This window comes from Hibiscus syriacus, unplaced genomic scaffold (assembly GCF_006381635.1).
Source record: "Hibiscus syriacus cultivar Baekdansim isolate YM2019G1 unplaced genomic scaffold, ASM638163v2 tig00111427_pilon, whole genome shotgun sequence".
Classification (NCBI taxonomy): Eukaryota; Viridiplantae; Streptophyta; class Magnoliopsida; order Malvales; family Malvaceae; genus Hibiscus; species Hibiscus syriacus.
The window spans coordinates 5,708,453-5,728,668 of NW_024063088.1; the positions used below are offsets into that span (position 1 = coordinate 5,708,453).

Sequence of the window (20,216 nt, forward strand, 5' to 3'; positions counted from 1 at the left end):
TCAAATAAAATTTAAATTATAAAATATAATTAGTCAGCGCACCACTTGTCTATCATCATCAACCCTATTGAGATGGCCGTATATAGAGGCAGGGCCTTGGCAACCTGGTCCGATTACATTCAAGGTTCTCTTTGGGCTCCGGACCTAAATTATGGGATTGGTAAGGGACAAGACAGCAATAATTATTAAATAATAAAAGTTGCAACATGCATTTAAACAATTAAAATTGTAAAGAAAAAAACATAAAAGATATTAAATATGAAACTTATAAAAAAATAATAAAATAATTCATTTTTTCCATCCCACTAAAATTGAAATTTTATTTTGTAATACGATAGGTTCACCTTGAAACTTAAATTGAAATCATCTTTGAAAGAAGGGTGTTAACAAGCACGAACACGTGATTTTATTTTAAGAGGGTAATTTTATAAAATTTTAAAGTAATACAAACTTATAAAATTTTAATTTAAAATTTTAAGAGGATCATAAATAATTTTTCAATAGAAAATACAAAGAAAACATCTAAAATATAAATGAATTTAAAAAATTTAGGAGGTGATCTTCTTCACCAATCCTCTCAGTCTATATCTAGATGTTAAATAAAAAAATCATTAAGAATAATTGAAAATCATTAAATTGTTAAATTTTAGGAGACGATCTTCTCCACCTGTCTCCAATCGATGGATAAATTGTTCGGAACACCTATTCTTAGTTGAACTAAATGGTTAATAAAAATCATTAAATTCTTATAAAAATCGAAAATAATATCCGTTTAACAATGGTCAACTAAAAATATATAGAAAACCATAAAAAAAATTCTAGAATTTGAGGAGCCAAAATCAGAAAAATAAGAATAATTATATTAATTCAAAATAATAATTAATAATTATTTTATATCAATTTAACAATGATTTTATGTCATTCAATTATATTAAAAATACTATCAATTTCTTTCTGGTTGAGAAAATAAAAAATCAATAGAAAATGTCTTTCCTCGCTGCCCTACCTGAGTACCTAGGCACTTTCGGCGTTGTTCAGTTTCCAACTTAATTACTATATATATTGAATATATACCCTCTAAGTTACTTAAACATATGATTGGTGTTTATTCATTGTTAAATATGTAAATATATCTCATGATCAATTATTTATCTGTTCAAAAACATTAAAGTTTGACTTATTGAATGACTTTAATGAAAATATAAAATGTCATATCCTTAAAAAATTTGAGTTCGAACAGTCATATTTATAAAATTGTATTTTTGATAAGTTAAAAAAAATCTAAATTAATACTATCTTATAATCACTCATAATTATTAAAAACATTAGAGTTTAATCTTCAATAAGCTAGGGGGTGTTTGATTGGGCCAGTTAATAACGTACATATATTTTATAGATATAATTGCTTAAACTTAAATCCTTTGAGGAAAACAATATTTTTTTTATTACTGACGATATAAGTTCGACTATTATGCTCGGTCAATCCTGAGCTGTTATCTGTTCGTACCCCATTATTCTTTGATATTAGACGTGATCCAAAGCACGCTACAATGCACTTTAACTGGTTCATCAGTACTTGTAAAAGTCATACAAGTTGGTTCCCTTACCACTGTTCAATCACTGCACCGAGCTAAATTTGTTTTAATTTATGATCAAACTGATAGAATATATAAGTGATATAAATTAAATGTATAATTATACTGAAGTTTTTAACTTTACACCACATTCTTCTTTTAGATGTTAACATTTAGTTGATTTGATTGACAATAATTAAATAATTAAATAATCTGATTGATAAAATTAAAATATCAATAATTAAAATAAAAAGGAATAGTCATTAAGTGGTCATAAATATAGTTTACCCATAAAATTAACCAGCATAGTCTATGAACCGAAATGGAATATATATACACAGACAGCAACATAACAACCTTGACTATATATCAATGCTTGTCCTTGTGGCAAATATTTTTAGGGTAAACTATATGTTTGGTACTCTAATTATTATTTTTGTTTTGTTTTGGTCATTTAATTATTTTTTATTTTAAAATCATACATAATATTACGTTTTGCTTTCATTTTGATCACTCACCGTTAAAATATTAATGGTGATGTGGCGTGTTGCCATAATGTAATTTCACATCAGTAGTTCTATTAATTTTTAAAGACGAGTGACTAAAATGAGACCAAAATATAACGTTAAGTATGATTTTGAAAAACAATAATAGTTGGGTGATCAAAACGGAATAAAAGTGGTAGTTGAGACACTAAACATGTAGTTTACCAATATTTTTATTAAGTTTGGTAAAATTATGATAAGTTCTTAACAAAAAAGATCCTATAATGAATTATCCATTAGGTAAAATTGCTGATCACGTGCAACAATTTGCATGATTCATGCAATCAGTCCATGATAAGAAGGCGCATTAGTAAGTTCGATTTGTGTCATGTAATTGTGAACCAGTTATTGTAGTATTTGATCCGAACCAATCTAAACCTAGCCTTGGGAAGTAACTGTCAAAGAGGCGTCAAATCGGAGTTGAAAAATTTACCTGATATGGGTAAGAAAGAGGGTGACGATAGATCCAATGATTGTGTCCGAATTCGTTAATCAGTTAGACTCTATAGGTGTTGAATGAGTCATGAAGTAATAATGGTAAACGATATCAAGGAAATCTCGTGGCAAACAAACAAATGCGAGAGAAACCCTAGGCAGAGAGCAGTAAATGAAAAAGCAAGGGCCTTGAGTGCAAAAGCACCCTTTGATCTTGGGAAAGTCGAGTTATACCAGCAGAGAAAGGTGAGGAAACCGAGTGTCGAACCAGCTTTGTTTCCGAGTTGGGTAACTGAGGAATGGTCCCATCACTACAAGACAAAGGAACCCTATAAATCTCATTGTATTTAGTACGCCAGTACTTGTGGCCATCGACGATGGTGTGAGTGTGAGACATTGACATGTGATTGTAGCATCGGTCTCTTTCAGGTTTCCTTGTTTTACATGGCACCCACAAAAGATGGAATGCTTGGGCAGGACCCCATATCTTCACTATCTTTTTCACTCTCTGTCCTAAACTAGGGTAGCTAGTAACTACTGCCTGGCTGTAATGGAAACAATTGGTTTCAAGATGTGTGTTTCCATGACTTGGTTCCTATTACCATACATGCTCCAGACTCAACGGACTTGGTCCCTTGTCTTCTATTTGAGTCAATCAGAAAAATGTAAATAAGATATGATTATCTCAGTCTAAAAGAGAATAATTTTTTTCGAAATTGTATTTTCACATTTGATTTGTTATCTTTTTCCCTCGGATGTTAATAACTTATTATCGATAGTAATGTTTTTTTTTTGTTAAGATAGCGAAAATATCATTCTCAAATTTTTAGGTATTTGATAATTTATGGAATTTTAGACAAAGTTGCCCTAAAACAATACGTTCATGGATGGATTTAAATGGGAGGTGTGAGGGGCAATTGCCCCACCCAAACTTTGATGGTTTAATCAGTTTTAGGTCACTATATATTTGAAACCATTACAATTTAGTCGTTTCCCATTCCAAATTTATTGGTTTAATTATATTTTAGGATCTTTTGGTTAAAAAAATGAAATTTTGACTTCTAATTTTTTTGGTTTAATTACTCTTTAAGACCCTTCAATTTTAAATTTAATTATATTAAACTATAACTCCTTTAATTTTTATGGTTTGTTCAATTTTAGAGATCCTATTTATTTCAAAATTAAACAACTTACACCCTTTATAGTTCAATCCTGGCTCCGTCCTTGAATATGTTATGTTAATCTTCTTTTTCTTTGTACTTTACTTAAATTTATATAAATAATAATAATAATAATAATAATATATTATTATTATTATTATTATGCAAAGAGTTTGATTTAGTTAAAATATTAGTAAATTTAGGTAATTAAAATTATTTTATATTTTTAATATTTTGTATATCAATCGTTTATAATTTTTTGAGGTGAGAAAATAATCTTATTGTATTAGAACAAAGTTAATAAAATTTAGTTTCAAATTCTTTGAAAAATTATCATTATCATATATTGACAGAATATAAAATTATTCATTACATACAATAAAGTTAATAAAATTTGGAGTAAATTATTTACGTCGGTATAAGTTAATTTTTTTTTCATTTACTGAACTATCAATACTTATTTACATTAGTGTAAGTTAGTTCTTTTATTTACTAAACTATAAATCCATCATTGCGCAAAAAAGTATTTCTCTCAATCTAGAAAAAAATAAAAGAATTTTTTGGGTATTTAAAAGAAAATATTGTTGAAGTTAAGATTATTCGTTTTCTCAAAAATAAAATTACTTTTATATTTTTATTATAACTAATAGTAAAAAATTTAATTCTAACAACCGATAATAAAAAATATATATCACATGTTCCTATAATATAGACAGATTAAATAATATAATTAATCTAATCTTACAATCAAATTTGAAATCAAATCTAACTTTGAGTTATTAAAATTAAAAAATGGATCTCATATATTAAAAAATAATATCTTTGTACACTCAAGATCATAACAATATTTTCATAATATATTATATTTTATATAAAAAATATAATATTTATAAAAAAATATTTAAAAATATAACTTTTATATACTAATTATATGTTCAAATATAATTTTTTTCTTAGTTCTATTAACTTGCATGCAAATACTTGTAATTTAATATTAAAAGTTTAACTTATAGAAAAGATCATATATGATATAACAAGGATAATTTGATAAAATATACGTTCTAATAATCTTGTATTCCTCTAACCAAACATCATAATCTTACATTTATGTTAAACAAACCGAACAATAAGGAAAATTGGAGCAAACAATAAATCCATGCATTTAATTTAATATTATTTACCATCAAAGTTTGAATTAACTAACAAATGTTATTCTAGTTTAATAAAAATTTCAAATTCAAATTCTTAAAAATATATCATCATTAAATACTTAAAGAGTTTTATCGTCTTCGTGGTTATACCCCTGTTTGAGAGTGTTTGTTAATGGATTAAATTGGTTTGGGAGGATCGTTCTTATCTCAACAGTATTTGATTTTGATTAGTCGATTAATAAATCGGATACCAGTGATTAATTAAAAAACTATGATACCTTTAAAATTGAAAGCTTAATCGTTTTGGTTAATTGGATTTTATTTTTTGAAGTTTGGTTATTTGGGTATTTTCTTAATTTTCTCTTTGTAATATTATTATAATATTTGTTTATTTTTCTATTTGAATAAATTTACATATATCTTATAGATAATGTTGTCAAAATGTAGAACATTGGTGAGGAATATGCCATCAGATAACAAGTAGAACTGTTTTTTTAGAATCCGCTAATTTTATTTTAAGAAATAAATAAATTATAATGAAGGTTTACAACCACAATTGTAAAATAAACATATAATAAAGATATTTTAAGAAACAAAAAAACTAACAACTTAAGATCACACACAGACCATACAAGGAAAAGATTAAAAAATCCAACTAAATAAACTCGAACAAAAGTTTAAAAAATCTAACCAACTAAACTCGAACAAAAGGTAGATACAAACAAATCTGTCTGCATCGGTAAACAAACCACAAAAAGAGATAAAACTAGCAAAATATCATCGACAAACCACAAATCAGAATTGAGCAACGTGAAAATACTATCCATGAACGCAAATCGTGTATCCAAATTCAATTCGAGGGTTCAAAGTAGGGAAGATCGCCATGATAACAAATAAATGTCATATTGATCAGTAATGACAATGTCAAATCCAATCCTGAAAAATAAAAGATAAACTAAAACAAGAAAAAAAACACAAAGATATGCTATATTAAAGTAAAGAAAAAACAATAAATAATGGTAGTCCGCAACTAGCGCCAAAGCTAATGTTGTCGTCGATTATAAAGATGAAGAAGAAAGCAGACTAACTGTGACTACTTCTTAGGTATTTTTTTTCTTAATTTAATTCCATTAAAGAGATTGTTCAGCTTTTGTGAATTTTCCTTTTCCTTTTTCACAAGGCATTTTTGTATTTTGTATGGTGCAATAGAACACTTAATTTTTTTACTTTATAAAAATTTAGTTAATATAATAAATAAATTTAATGATTTCATAATAAAGTAATAAATAGGAAACTAATAATTACATAAAACTATCCATAAATATATTGATTAAATAAACATGCTAAATTGAGGTCTGACGAGGTGATTGCAACCATCTAATTGAGTTCAATTCACATCCAATTGAGTCTAAATTTTGACACATTACTTCAATTAAGTTCAATACTCGATTTATTTTAATTTAGATCAACATTCGGATCAATAAGAATTCATGAGAACATATTTGTAGATGATATTATACAATATATATTTTAATATGATCAATTTATTTCATAAAATAGGATTATGCAAAGAAAAGGTTAGAAAATTCAATTAAATAATTTAAGAAAGATAAGAAATACAAATAAATATTATTATCAACAGAAAAATAATAAATGTCATCAATATTAAAACATACTAATAGAACATGATAACACATTAATTATTGATTTTATCACAATTCAATATATATATATATATCAAGAGTGAATGCAAGTATCTAATAAACCGTCTCAAGACTCATAAGTTTATGAGTTGTTCTTGTACTTATCGAGTTAAATTAAACCTTGTTTGACTCAACTTGTTAAGGTATCGAGTTAAGCTCGAGTTCGAATCAATTCAACTCAAATTGAACGTTAATCAAATTTTAATCAAATCAAATTAACTTAAACCGCTAGGTTTTCTTTTTTGACTCTTGATTCATCCTCCATATCCCCCATCTTCTTTTGAAGCAAAAGGCAGACCCACCATCTAGCAATAGCCCTATCAAAACCCTAATCTTATCCTCTCTTTCTTCCCTTCCCTTTGATAATATGAACCTTGACGGCAAAGCTGCAATGGACTTGGTTCCACAACCCGACCATCTTTGCTATGTCCGCTGCAACTTCTGCAACACTGTTCTTGCGGTATATTTTCATTTACACTGCCTTTCAAGTATGCAGCCCAATTATTATCTTTGCAAATACCACGCAATGTTAACAAGCAAAAGAACTTTTTTAGGTTGAGATCCCGGGCAAAAGGTTGCTGGAAACAGTAACAGTGAAATGCGGTCATTGTAGTCAACTCTCCTTTCTCAGCACCAGGCCCCCACTTGAAGGTCAATGCCTTGATCCCCAAACAAGCCTCACTCTCCAGGTGCGTTTTCCATTTTTAAACCAAGACTAAATCAAAATCAAAATCAAGTTCATGCAGCTGTTAGCTTGTAACATAAAATTACAAGTAGCAATGGAATTAAGTGTGGCTTCATGTGAAGTAGATGCAGAGTTTCTGCGGTGATTTCAGGAAAGGTGCTCAGTTTTCATCCTCATCTTCGTCAACGTCGAGCGAGCCATCATCCCCTAAAACACCATTTGTCGTAAAACGTATGTATATGAAAACCCTTTATTGTAAATTACTCTTTTCAACCATTGTTGATGCGTTATGCTTGGATTAATGGGGAACTGATAATTTCTTCTTCTTTTTGTTGGTAGCCCCTGAGAAGAAACACAGGCTTCCATCTGCTTACAATCGGTTTATGAAGTAATGAAATTCTTCTATGAAACTATATTTTCTTTTTTCCTTCTCTCATATCTTTTTGTTTACATCTAAAGGGAGGAAATACAGCGCATTAAAGCAGCAAACCCTGAGATACCACATCGAGAAGCTTTCAGCGCAGCAGCTAAAAATGTAAGATATACTGTTTCATCTGTTTGCTTTTTTCATCTCTGAAAAAAAAAAACTGAAGAACCCCACTGTTTATAATAAATCATAGCTTAATTTTCTTTCAAATTTGATGGCAATTTGGATTCTGATTCTCATTACTGAAAATGGAAGCAGTGGGCTAGGTACATCCCAAATTCTCCAACATCATCATCTATTTGTGGAAGCAGCAGAAATGTAAGTAAATCATATGTATGTATATATATATATATATTCGTACGGTTAATCTCATTGTCTATTTAAGTTCATCTAACGACCATAAATCTGTGTAAAACTAAAAAGTTATATATACATACACACGATGGTAAAAATATTCGGTTCTAGATATTTGGCAAAGGGCTGAGGCTGGTTGTATGAAAATTTGCAGGAACAAATTGATAATGCATGAAAATTACATGCAAGAACAAAGTTGGTGAGAGACTGGTGGATTTGGAGACTTGAGTCTTGCCTGCTAGCCTAAAAACTAGGGCTTGTTTAAAGTAACTTTGTGTCTCTAAGCTTTCCTAATTATCATATCTAATCAATATTAGTTTTAGGGTATTGTTCTTTTGATGAAAACATGTATCTGACTTTTCTAGAACTATATTTTAAAATTTTAATGGATTATCTAATTGCATTTATGCTTAGTGATTAATATTCCTGAATTGAAAATAATAATTAAAGAAAAATTAGAAGTTCGAAAGGTAAAAAAATATGAAAAAAAAGGCTTAAGAATTTAAAAGTTGTTTTAAAAGTTTGAAGGTTAAAAATATCATTAGACTAGTTTTGTTGCGTGTTATGTATTGTTTAATTATATGTACTATTTTCCTCTTTTTAAGATTAGTCCTCTTTTAATAAAATTCTATTGCCTAGAAAAAAATTAAAATATCATTAGAATTTAGAAGTTGTTTCAATTTTGACTTTAAAACTTATTATTATCTTTTAGTTTTAGATAAAGCAATAAAAATGTGATTTCGTTATTTACACTTAAGATGTAATTTATCAACGCCAAGAAGAAAGTTTATGATTCTGCAAACTTGAAGGGCAGAGTCCTAGGCAACTTAGGCTGAAGGACACGGCTTTTATCATCTGAATACATAATCGGATAGTCCATGAATTAATTCATCTTATAAGATTAGATTTTTATTTGAAATTTATGTTCAGTCGGATTTTGTAGAGAATGAAGTCGAGCCAAATTCAAATTTAAGATGAAAAATATCTGATCTAAAATTAATAATATAATTGATCTTTATATATTTAACAATGATTGCTATAATATCACTCTCTATATTTTTTAATTAGGTCCTCATTTTACCGAATGAAAATGAGAATTTTTTATATTCGAGACGAGTCAAATTTTATCCTAAAATTTAAGTTGAATTTTGAATTGAGTGAAAATTTTTCTAAATTTGAATCGAATGTTAAGTGAAAAATATAAATCTTAGATTAAGTTCATGTCAACAAAAAATCCAACATAACTAGATTATTTTCTCATGACAACTAAACTATTTTCTTCCATCATTTATAAAACGTGGGTACATGTACAAACAAAGTCATATATATATATATATATTAGTTTTTGTGACGTTTTTTTTAGAAATGTAGACAAGCTTCAAACGTACGTAAAACATAACTAGAGGTTCTTGTAACATTTTGAAGCCGTCACAACGTAATCTTATTGACGACAATTTTAAGCATCACCGAGAATAAAAATCATAGAAAATGTTATGTTCCATATTTTTATTTCATCATGCTGACCAATTGAAACGTAATGATCGATTATTATGTGATGTTTAAAAAGCGTCGCTAAAGTAAAATAAAACGTCATGGAATAGGAAAAAAAATTGTTACCTTTTCTTAAATTTAAAGTAACATATAATTACACAAATCAAGTTATCTCAGCAGTTAATCTATTGTTGTTATCTCTTGAGGTCCTGAATTTGAGCACCACATATGCAAGAATATGAACGTTTAAATATCAGGGACGAACGCAATATTTTATGTTGGAGTCGAACTTATAAAATTTGAAGGAGAGATAAACTTCTAAAATTTTAGGGAGACAAGAACAGATCTTCAATAAAAATACAAATAAAATATATAAAATATATAGAATTTTGAAATTTTCAGGGGGCGACCGCTTTCGTCTAAGTCCATCCATACGTTTAATGTCAGATGATTGAGAATCATTGAATAAATATTACCTTGTATTCACTCCAAATTAATAAAAAATAATAATGATATAGTTAATTTAAAAGAAAACAGTAATGTTGAAAACATTTTTGATATTTCGATATAACAAATTAAGTTAAATGAATTTTAAGATTTTACAAATGATTTTACAAATTTATATTCAATTCAATTAACCAAATATCAAATTATTACTCCAAGTTTTTCAAGATCAATTTTAATCCTTACTAAATGTATAAAATTGTGATTTGTACTTAAACTATTTTTGAAACAATTTTCACAAAGTATTTTGAACCAAAAACAAGCCTTAAATCAATTATTCAAAGGCATGCACCGATGCATCAGTCCATGCATCGATGCATAGATGAATTAATTGAACATCGAATGCATTCCATGCACCGATGCACTCTCCATGCATCGATGCACTCTGAATATTTTCAAAACATCGAATGCATTTGATGCATCGATGCACAAGCCATGCATCGATGCACCAGGCTATTTTTCAAACATCGAATGCATTTTATGCATCGATGCATCCTTAGTGCACCGATGCACTAAGTGTCCCAACGGTCAAAATATTTGAATTTTACACAAATGCACCGATGCATCCTTGATCATGCATCGATGCATGAGACGCTCCACCTAGAAAAATTAATTGCTTTCACACTTAAACGGCTATATGATCTTCACTAATCATCCCCAACGTTCAGAAGTGATTCAAGGTGTATTTAAACAAGTTCTGAAGCCCTTGATCAAAAAGAAATCATAGAGAATCAAAGAGAAAGCATCAAACCTCAAATTTGAGCATTTCAAGCCTATTTTTCATCCAATATTCATTTACTTTCAAGAACACTTTTGTACTCAATTGTATTTATCTTTGAGTGTTCTTTTCTTTGTTCTAGAATTGTGCAAACATCTTACCTTGTGAGGTTTTCTTGTAAGTTTGCAAATTTGTAATCTTCTCTTTGGGAAAAAGAGTGTTCTCAAGAGTTGAGGTATACTCTTGAGGGATTTTGTAAGGTTATCTCTTTGGCCTCAAAAGAAAGAACAAATTAGTGAATTTGTTGGAAAATCCTTAGTGTGGATAGCTAAGGTAGTGGACGTAGACTTTGTTTGAGAAAGTCGAACCACTGTAAATCACTGTGCAATTACTTTCAATTTTCTACAAAAGCTTCCACGAAATTTTTAATTGCCAATTCACCCTCCTCTTGGCCGATTTCATCGATCGATTAACTCAACAATTGGTATCAGAGCCTAACTTCGACTATCAGCAATTCAGAGTCGATTCGGGAAGAGTTATATCGATTATCAAAGTCATCAATGGCCTCCGCTTCAAACTTCGACTCCGGTCTCGATTCGATGCCCGTCAACAAGCCTCCTTTCTTCAATGGGGCTAATTATGCCTATTGGAAGAATAGAATGATGTACTTCATTCAAGCAAGTGACATGGGAGCATAAAATGCCGTAGAAGAAGGATACATCAAGCCTCTCACTCATCCAAGGTTGTGGAGTGAAGGAGACACAAGAATGCTCCAGCTCAACTCCAAAGCCATCCATATTATTTTCTGTGCTCTTGGACCAGATGAATACGGAAGAGTTTCATCGTGTACAACCGCCAAAGTAATATGGGATAAGCTTCAAGTCACACATGAAGGTACAGATGAGGTAAAGAAATCAAAAATTAGTATTCTAACGCATAGCTATGAAAATTTCAGGATGAAACCAAATGAAGACATCAAAGCTATGACAGATAGATTTTCAACGATTGTCAATGGTCTTAAATCGTATGGAGAGATCATCTCAAATGAAAAGCTTGTGAGGAAGTTAGTTTGCTCCCTCCCAAAATCATGGCAATCAAAGAAGACGTCAATCATCGAGTCTAAGGACCTATCGTCCTTAACTCTTGAAGAACTTATCGGTTCACTCCTCACTCATGAGATGATGCTTGAAGATGAGGTGGACCTTGATAAAGTTGAAAAGACACCAAAGGAGAAGTAGAAGAAGAAAAACATTGGAGTTGCTCTCAAATCCACAAAAGATGAGAGTGATTCTAATAATGATGATGATGACGAGGAAATGGCATTATTTGCCAAACGGTTTAGAAAAATGATGAGACCTTACCGAGGAAGAAAATTCAAACGAAACGAAGGCCTAAAAAATGAACCAAAAGAGAAGGACCTAATCATTTGCTATGAATGCAAAAAGCCGGGGCATGTCAAATATGATTGCCCACAATTGAAGAAAAATGGTCAATCAAAGAATAAGCACAAGGCTCATGTGGCTACATGGAGCGATGAATAAAGTTCCGATGAAGAGGAACAAGAAGTAGCAAACTTGTGCTTGATGGCATTCGGGGAAGATTCTAAGGGAAAGGAGCATTTCTACAAGGAACGGGAAACAAATTCAAACTCATGGTACCTTGATAGTGGATGCTCGAGACACATGACCGGGGACAAAAGCCAGTTCATAGAGCTTAACGCCAAAAATGGAGGAGAAGTGACTTTTGGAGATAATTCAAAAGGTCATATTGAAGGTATTGGTACTATAGGTAATACCTCTTCCATACAAATTAAAAATGTTTTGTATGTGAATGGATTAAAGCATAATCTTTTGAGTATTAGTCAATTGTGTGATAAAGGATTCAATGTCTTATTTGAAATTAATGATTGTAAAGTCATTGACATTGCATCTAATCGGATTATGCTTGTTGGTCATAGAATAGGAAACATTTACATGGTGCATTTAGATTCTATTGATATGACTAATTTATGCCTAGTTGCTAAGGATGAGCATGATAGTTGGTTATGGCATAGGAGACTAGGTCATGCTAGTATGAGTGTTTTGCAACGGTTAATTCAAGGAGACTTAGTAAGAGGGTTGCCTAAGCTTAAATTTGATAATGATAAAATCTGTGATGCTTGTGCTAAAGGAAAATAAAAACGAGTTTCTTTTAAATCTATTAATGATGTATCAACTAGTAGAGTATTACAATTGATCCATTTAGATCTTTTTGAGCCAACTAGAACTACTAGCTTGGGTGGAAAACAATATGCATTTGTCTTGGTAGATGACTATTCTAGATATACTTGAGTTCTATTCTTAAGTACTAAAGATGAAGCATTAGAACATTTCATCACATTTTCAAAAATAATCCAAAATGAAAAAGGTTACTCTATAACTAGTGTTAGGAGTGATCATGGAACTGAATTTGAAAATCTTGGATTTATTGAGTTTTGTAATTCTAATGGTATTAGCCATAATTTTTCAGCACCTAGAACCCCTCAACAAAATGGAGTTGTTGAGAGGAAAAATCGAACTTTAGAAGAAATGGCTAGAACCATGCCTTGTGAAAATAATTTGCCAAAATATTTTTGGGCGGAAGCCACAAATATCGCTTGTTATGTTGTAAATCGAGTAATGATTAGGCCAATTTTAAAGAAAACTCCATATGAAATTCTCAAAAATAAAAAGCCTAACATTAGCTATTTTTATCATTTTGGATGTAAATGTTTTGTTTTAAACAATGGTAAAGAAAACCTTGGCAAATTTGATGCTAAAAGTGATGAAGGAATTTTTCTGGGTTATTCCTTAAATTCTAAAGCTTATCGTGTATTTAATAAAAGAACTTTAGTTGTAGAAGAGTCTATACATGTTGTTTTCGATGATAATCTCCTTCCGAGGAAGGATTCTTGTGTTAATGATGATGTAGGTATTGTACAAACAAATGACGTTAGACATGATGTTGGAGAATCATCATCAAAGGAAGAAACAAAGGATGAGGAAACTCATGATCCCCTCGAGAATCCAACCATTGAAGAAAGGGAAGTATCTTTTCCAAGAGAGTACAACTATGTCAAGGATGGTGAAATTATAGGTGATCCATCAAAAGGGGTAACTACTCGATCTTCTCTTAGAAATATCTGTAATTATGTTGCATTTATTTCATGCATAGAGCCTAAGAACATCAAAGAAGCATTAAAAGATGAACATTGGATTATGACTATGCAAGAAGAATTAAATCAATTTGAGAGAAGTAAAGTATGGACATTAGTTGAAAGGCCCAGTAATAAATCTACTGTAGGTACTAGATGGGTTTTTAGAAATAAACTTGATGAAAGTGGTAATATAGTGAGGAACAAGGCTAGACTTGTTGCTCAAGGCTATACTCAAGAAGAAGGCATAGACTATGATGAAACATACGCTCCCGTAGCTAGGATGGAAGCAATTAGAATGTTATTAGCATTTGCATGTTTCAATGAATTTAAATTATATCAAATGGATGTTAAAAGTGTATTTTTAAATGGTTTTATAAAGGAAGAAGTGTACGTGGAACAACCTCCAGGTTTTGAAGATTCAAATTTTCCGGATCATGTTTTAAAATTGACAAAAGCTCTTTATGGTTTAAAACAAGCTCCTAGAGCTTGGTATGAAAGATTGTCAAATTTTTTAATTGAAAAAGGTTTTTCAAAAGGAAAGGTTGACACTACATTGTTTTTAAAGAGAAAAGGTAAAGATTTATTAGTAGTTCAAATTTATGTTGATGATATAATATTTGGTTCTACTAATGATGTTCTTTGCCAAGAATTTTCTAAGCTAATGCAAAGTGAGTTCGAGATGAGCATGATGGGGGAGCTCTCATATTTCTTGGGACTCCAAATCAAGCAAAGGAAAGATGACATCTTCATTAATCAAGCTAAGTATGTCAAAGATATGCTCAAGAAATTTGGATTGGAAAATGGGAAGCCTTATGCCACTCCAATGAGCTCTTCTACAAAGTTTGACTTAGATGAAAGAGGTAAATGTGTGGATGTTAAATTATATAGATCCATGATTGGCTCATTGCTTTATCTAACCGCAAGTAGACCAGATATTATGTTTAGTGTTTGCTTGTGTGCTAGGTTTCAATCATGTCCTAAAGAATCACATTTACTAGCCGTTAAGAGGATCTTTAGATACCTTAAGGACACTCCTAGTATAGGTCTTTGGTATCCTAGAGACTCTAGTTTTAGCTTGCATGCCTTCTCTGATGCGGATTATGGAGGATGCAAATTAGATAGGAAAAGCACCTCTGGTACTTGCCAATTCCTTGGAAATATGCTGATTTCTTGGTTTTCAAAGAAACAAGATTGTGTTGCATTATCTACCACTGAAGCGGAATACATTTCAGCCGGTAGTTGTTGTGCACAAGTTTTATGGATGAAACAAAAACTTTTTGATTATGGAATTGAAGTAGGTACCATTCCTATCAAGTGTGACAATACTAGTGCTATTTGTCTCACTAAAAATCCCATCCAACACTCTAGAACTAAGCATATTGAAATAAGACATCACTTCATTAGGGACCATGTCACTAAGGAAGATGTAGTTCTAGAATTTGTTGATACTTTGCACCAATTAGCGGATATTTTTACAAAACCCTTAGATAAAGAAAGATTTTGGACACTTAGGAGAGAATTAGGTTTAACTGACCTATCTTCACTTAGTGTTTAAAATATTTTAGCACTTTTAAATAATATTGAAAAATGCTTATAATAATAATTTTTGATTGCATTCTTGCTATTAGTTAGGGGGAGTTAGTGATTCTCTGTTAAAATTAATTTTATGTTCAAATAAAGTTTGAAGATTAATTTGATTGATTGAACATAATTAATTTGTGATATATGAGTTGCCAATACCATTAGAGCCAAATTATTTAGCATTTTAAGTGTTTAAATTTTTGTGCTTTATGCACCGATGCATTTAACAATGCATCGATGCATCCCCTTGAATATGCATCGATGCATAAGACCTTGCACCGATGCATCCGTCGGGTTTTAGGTTTAAAATCCTCATCTTCTTCATTTTTCTCAAACCCTAAACACTAAAACATACGGCCATTCGACCCCTCTCTCTCCAAAATCTCTATTTTTGCTCAAAATCTTCGGGAAAACATCGGATTCTTCAAGATTTTTATCCTACAAACCTGCTACAATCATTAAATCGCTCAAAACATCTCCACATTCCCCTCAATCCGAATTTTTCAAGGTAATTTTTCAAAAACTCTATTTTATTAATTTTTGAACTTAGGACTCGTTTAGATTAGTTCTAGTTTGAAATAATTATCGGGCATTGGTTATATGATGATTATAAACTAGTTTCTACAACGAATTTCATCAAATTTTTCAAAATTAAAATTTCGAATTTAAAAAAAAATTAAAATTAAGTGATAGTTTGGATTTAATTGTGTTGTTTTCATGAAAACTATACATATTATGATATTATTTTAAAATAGTTTTCAAAACTTTGCCCATTAGGATTATGTTAGAGAACCTTGAATTATTGAGGACTCATTTGAGTTTTGGGATTGATTTTTGTGCATACATGTATTTTTAAATTGCAGGTGATATTTCTTTTCCGATTTCCCTAACCATGTCTAATCCCAAACGCCCTAGGTCATCCTCGAGTCGGTCTCACCAAAACCGTCCTCCCACTCCTAGACCTAAAAATCCATCCAATATTCCTTCATCCCTCATTAGTACTTGTTTTAACATGCCTGAAAACCGTATGGATGAATTGTACTCTAGGTACATGAACTCCTTCCAATCCTATCATATTAGGGAAGAGCGTATTCCTTCTCTACAAGCTATGATAAAACTTGAATTTGAATACCTCTCAATTCTTCGCCGATGGAAGTTTGATAAACTCTTTTCTCTTCAACCCATCGTCTTTCACCAACTTGTCCGCATCTTTTATTCCAATGCGGTTTGTATTCAGAACACAACTCAGTGTGGTACTATAGCGATTAGATCCTATCTTTTAGGACAATATATCACTATTACTTCTGAATCTATCGCATCTCATTTTGGTTTAGATGACGAGGGTTTATTTAATGAGAAGGAAGATGTGGAATATCCATATCTCCCTAATGCTAGTGTCAGTACCTTTAGGTCCCACCACGATCGATTTCTTCACTTAATGATCTCTTAGTGGTTTAGACCATCCGCATGTCGGTACTCCACACTACGTACTACAGACTTATGGTGGATGCACTGTATAAAGAACAAAAAGAAAATCAATTTTCCACATATTGTCTTTAGCGCGCTTGTCGATATCATAAACATCATTCCCTCAAAGCATGTAGAAACCCTACCTTATGGTTGTCTACTAAGCAATTTGTTTATCAAACTCGGCATAGATGTCTCCCTTGACAATCCTATCCTGCTCCAAAACCCAATCAATATCACATCCTTAAAGAAATCGGATTGGAAATTGGATGAGAACACCGGACTATGGTCTTTTCGACCCGGTAAGCAAACCCCGGGAGCTAGTTCTTCACGAGCTGCTCCTAGTTCTTCTCGTGCTCCTCCTCCTCCTCCAGCTCCTGACGCTGATGATGATCTAGAGCTTCAAAGGCTTATGAGAGATATTGATGAGGAAGTACCAGCTCGGCAAGATGATCAAACGCCACCTTATTTCCGATCTTTTCTAGAGTCGTTTGATCTACGTTTTGCCTCCATTGAGTCTACGATTTCTGAGTTTCAGAGGGAGATACATGATCGTATGGATGCTCTGACTCTTGAAGTTCGAGCTCATTATCCTCCTCCTCCCGATCCTCCGATGGGGTAGACTTGCTTGTCATGTTTTCTTGTTTTTAAAAATTAGATTGATTTTGATTTTTGTGCTTTGTTTGGTACTTTGAACTTGATTAGTTGTTGGATGTTTGTTTGAGGATGCTTGAACTTATTATATATATTTGGTTTGACATTTTAACGCTTTCTGTTTATTAAATTTGCATCATTAGAAATTTATGACCAAATTATGCCATTTCACATTTTATTATGAATATTGTTTATGAAAACTAATGGCTAATATCTCTTTTGATTGTGATCTTAGCAGCCTATTATTAATAAATCAATTGGCTAATGTTTTTTCAAAATTCTTGTTTAAAACGTTTTTATAGAGTCTTTTTGATTTAACAAAAAGGGGGAGAAAATTTAAGATGTGCTATAGTAAGGGGGAGTAAGTTTTTCAAAATCGATTTCAAAAATAATTTCTTAAACAAATCTTAAAATTACTCAAATGTTTTGTTATATCAAAAAGGAGGAGATTGTTGAAAACATTTTTGATATTTCGATATAACAAATTAAGTTAAATGAATTTTAAGATTTTACAAATGATTTTACAAATTTATATTCGATTCAATTAACCGAATATCAAATTATTACTCCAAGTTTTTCAAGATCAATTTTAATCCTTACTAAATGTGTAAAATTGTGATTTGTACTTAAACTATTTTTGAAACAATTTTCACAAAGTATTTTGAACCAAAAACAAGCCTTAAATCAATTATTCAAAGGCATGCACCGATGCATCAGTCCATGCATCGATGCATAGATGAATTAATTGAACATCGAATGCATTCCATGCACCGATGCACTCTCCATGCATCGATGCACTCTGAATATTTTCAAAACATCGAATGCATTTGATGCATCGATGCACAAGCCATGCATCGATGCACCAGGCTATTTTTCAAACATCGAATGCATTTTATGCATTGATGCATCCTTAGTGCACCGATGCACTAAGTGTCCCAACGGTCAAAATATTTGAATTTTACACAAATGCACCGATGCATCCTTGATCATGCATCGATGCATGAGACGCTCCACCTAGAAAAATTAATTGCTTTCACACTTAAACGGCTATATGATCTTCACTAATCATCCCCAACGTTCAGAAGTGATTCAAGGTGTATTTAAACAAGTTCTGAAGCCCTTGATCAAAAAGAAATCATAGAGAATCAAAGAGAAAGCATCAAACCTCAAATTTGAGCATTTCAAGCCTATTTTTCATCCAATATTCATTTGCTTTCAAGAACACTTTTGTACTCAATTGTATTTATCTTTGAGTGTTCTTTTCTTTGTTCTAGAATTGTGCAAACATCTTACCTTGTGAGGTTTTCTTGTAAGTTTGCAAATTTGTAATCTTCTCTTTGGGAAAAAAGAGTGTTCTCAAGAGTTGGGGTATACTCTTGAGGGATTTTGTAAGGTTATCTCTTTGGCCTCAAAAGAAAGAACAAATTAGTGAATTTGTTGGAAAATCCTTAGTGTGGATAGCTAAGGTAGTGGACGTAGACTTTGTTTGAGAAAGTCGAACCACTGTAAATCACTGTGCAATTACTTTCAATTTTCTGCAAAAGCTTCCACGAAATTTTTAATTGCCAATTCACCCCCTCTTGGCCGATTCCGTCGATCGATTAACTCAACAAGTAATGATCTAGTTACAAAGCTGTCACCTAAAGTAACAAAGAGATGAAAATGAGCCAAATATATGATTTTCAGTGACATTTTTCTCTCATACTAAAGGATATAAGTAATATAATAAACTTCGTCAAATATATAAATGTTTTGTGGTGATGATCTTTCATATTAAAAGTAAAATAATAAATATTGTACTAATCACTAGTGAACATATATTTTTAGTAGTTTATCCTATAATTATGTATTTTATAATTATTTGTAAAAGATCAGTTAATTGATTGATAATATGTCATATTAATATTAGTATTTATTTTTATTGATAAAACTTATATTTACAGGTCTATTACGCCAACTTAAAGATTTTTAGTTACTATCAAAGTTTTCATGAAATACCAACAGTCCAACACACACATATATATATTTAACATGGGATAAGGTTATAGTGCACATCATACATCACAATATACCATCGAAACGACACACCAAAACACACTAAAAGAATGGATAAAACAATTCTTCATTGACTGCAACATTTCCAAACTAGCTTTTGCAGCATTCACCGAAGCCGCAGCGGCTGCTTCGATCGCTTCTTTAGACAAACTTAGTTTCGAGTTTCTTCCTACATCGTCATCCTCTTCCAAAGCAAACTTGCTGATCCGAGACTTCAACCTGGACAAAATGAATATCTAAACAGGCAATAGACCATCAAACAAACGAACCATACTGTAACATGCTAGGACAAAAATAAACAATTTGGGGATCTATTACTCCAAGTTGCTAATGAAAATTTGTTTTTAATTACTTTTATGGAAGTCCCATCACCAGAAAAAATTCCACTAGTCCCTCCTTCATTGGTTCAGAGCTTTAAGACACAGTTCATTTTAAGTTTCAAGACACACAATAAGTAGCACTATTGAAAGGGTTTTTTCGCTCTTTGTTCATCTACAGATCCAGCTACTTCACTACTTCATCGGTTCAAATTCTATT

General features: G+C 31.1%; 1 protein-coding gene across 1 annotated transcript; it reads left to right on the forward strand.

The window, feature by feature from the left end:
• Nucleotides 1-6,872: 6,872 nt before the first annotated feature.
• On the forward strand, nucleotides 6,873-8,064 carry LOC120163198 (protein CRABS CLAW-like). The gene is made up of 6 exons (XM_039173191.1): nucleotides 6,873-7,028; nucleotides 7,123-7,257; nucleotides 7,385-7,484; nucleotides 7,593-7,641; nucleotides 7,713-7,788; nucleotides 7,939-8,064. The coding sequence occupies exons 1-6, from the start codon at nucleotides 6,936-6,938 to the stop codon at nucleotides 8,062-8,064; spliced, it is 579 nt and encodes a 192-aa protein (XP_039029122.1). The 5' UTR covers nucleotides 6,873-6,935.
• The last annotated feature ends 12,152 nt before the right edge of the window (nucleotides 8,065-20,216 follow it).